Here is a 1,965-nt window from a genome sequence, read left to right as displayed (position 1 = left end):
ATTATAAATACACATTTTTTGGTGACGAGAAAAATATAGAAGATGGTATAAAACAGAGCATATTGTAAATGAAATATATTTTTTACTCTCTCTGATTACATTACAGAGATTGAGATAGATGATAAGAAAAAAGGGGTTAAGATCATTCACTCAGTTGAAACTATTCTCTCTTATTTTATAACAGAGTTTGAAAAGAGTTTATTGAATCATTCTTGAAAGCATGTTCGATCATTGACAAGTTTATAGTTGCAAAGGGATATTGCAATTATAAGGTTATCAGTGATTGTAACCTGAAGATGTTTGAAATTATATGAAACTAAGGGGTTGGTGCTCCTTGGAGATTGAGACTTCTAAATTCGATGTATAGAGTTGAAACTCTTTGAGATAATAGAAGAAGATTGTTCGAGTGGTTTTTCTACCCCAAGAGGGTTTTCCACTCAGGAAATATCATGTGTTATGTGTTATTGTGCACAATTAGTTTGCTCTGATACTTTCCCTTATGAGTTCCATTTTCTGCATTAAATCTGCTTTATTTTGAAAGTATGTCAAGTTGAATGTTTGATTTGTAGTGCAATACAGTTCTTTGTCAAAGTAGTATACCATGGTTAAATCTAGGCATGCAAGAAGTTTTTGATTCAGTCATAAGCATTGAAATATGTTCACCTGTTTCATGCAGCTTAGTCAGAACTATGTGCATTTATAAAATTCAATTATTGTCTTATTTATGAATTAAAAAGTTTTAATTTTGTGCAATCTCCAGTGACTCTGATTCACCCCCCCCCCCCTCTCAGATTCTGTCACTTCCAACAATTGGTATCAGAGCATAGGGTCCCTTCCTTTAGGTCTATCCTAGGGATTGTTCCTGGTCTTTTGGAAGTGTTGTCATGTCACATTCACAAGGTGCCTCAATTTTAAGGGCTCCTCTCTTTGATGGCTTAGATTATGTATTTTGGAAAATCAAAATGGAAACTTATTTGGTTTCAATTGATCTTAATGTATGGAATATCGTAACCTCAAAATATGTTGTTCCTTCTACTATACCTACTGATCCTGATGCTAAGACTCAATATGAGTTAAATGCTAGAGCTAAGCATGCTATCTTGTGTGGTCTCACCAAGGATGTTTTTGTAAAAGTCATGCATTGTACTTCTGCTCATGAGATATGGAACAAACTTGAAACTATTTATCAAGGGGATGCTAAGGTCAAAGAATCTAAGATTCTCACACTCAAAAATCAATTTGAGTCTTTGAGAATGAAAGAAGATGAGACCATTGCAAGTTATTTTCTCAGAATTGATGAAGTAGTAAACTCTAGAAGAGGTCTTGGTGAAATTGTTGATGAAAAAGATGTTAGAAAGGTCATTATAACATTGTTACCTAAATTTGAAACTAAGGTATCAACCTTAGAAGAGAAGAAAATCTTTTCTACAATGAATCTTGATAGTTTACAAAGTATACTCACAGCCTATGAAATGAGGATAGGCAGTAATCCTTCCTCATCTAAAGAGATTGATTTCAAAGTAGAAAAGGAAGAAGAACCTGATAGTGAATCTGAACTCTCAGATGCTATTGAAGCCCTTCTTGTTAGAAAATTGAAAAATAAGTATAAGGGCAAATTGCCATTCAAATGTTTTAATTGTGGTAAGTCTAGACACTTTGCTGCTTAATGTCCATTGAGTGATCAAAATAGTGAAGAAGAAAAACCAGAAAAATTCTACAAAAAGAAATCATGGAACCCTAAAAAGAAATTTAATGTTTTCAAGAAAAAGAAAAGTCTCTTTACTAAAGAAGATTTTGAAGTTGAATCAGATGACTCACCTTGTGAAGGTGATGAAACCTTGTTCATGGTAGAAATAGAATCCTCTCCAAAAAGAGACCTGAATAGCAAAATAGAAAATAAACTAGATGATTTTGATCAAGGTGAAGTTGATCTCGAAGGAGAGTTACTCTATGCTCTAACAAAAA

The 1,965-nt window shown here is 33.1% G+C and overlaps 1 protein-coding gene across 1 annotated transcript; it reads left to right on the top strand.

Annotated features, from left to right (window-relative positions):
- Positions 1-962: 962 nt before the first annotated feature.
- Positions 963-1,667, top strand: LOC131075194 (uncharacterized). Its single transcript, XM_058012020.1, has one exon. The coding sequence runs from the start codon at positions 963-965 to the stop codon at positions 1,665-1,667; it is 705 nt and encodes a 234-aa protein (XP_057868003.1).
- Positions 1,668-1,965: the final 298 nt, after the last annotated feature.

This window comes from Cryptomeria japonica, chromosome 11 (genome assembly GCF_030272615.1).
Source record: "Cryptomeria japonica chromosome 11, Sugi_1.0, whole genome shotgun sequence".
Classification (NCBI taxonomy): domain Eukaryota; kingdom Viridiplantae; phylum Streptophyta; class Pinopsida; order Cupressales; family Cupressaceae; genus Cryptomeria; species Cryptomeria japonica.
This window is presented reverse-complemented; position numbering and strand designations above follow the sequence as displayed.

Bases quoted from the DNA above. Each gene is read 5' to 3' on its own strand.
- LOC131075194 (XM_058012020.1), top strand. From the start codon at position 963: ATGGAAACTTATTTGGTTTCAATTGATCTTAATGTATGGAATATCGTA.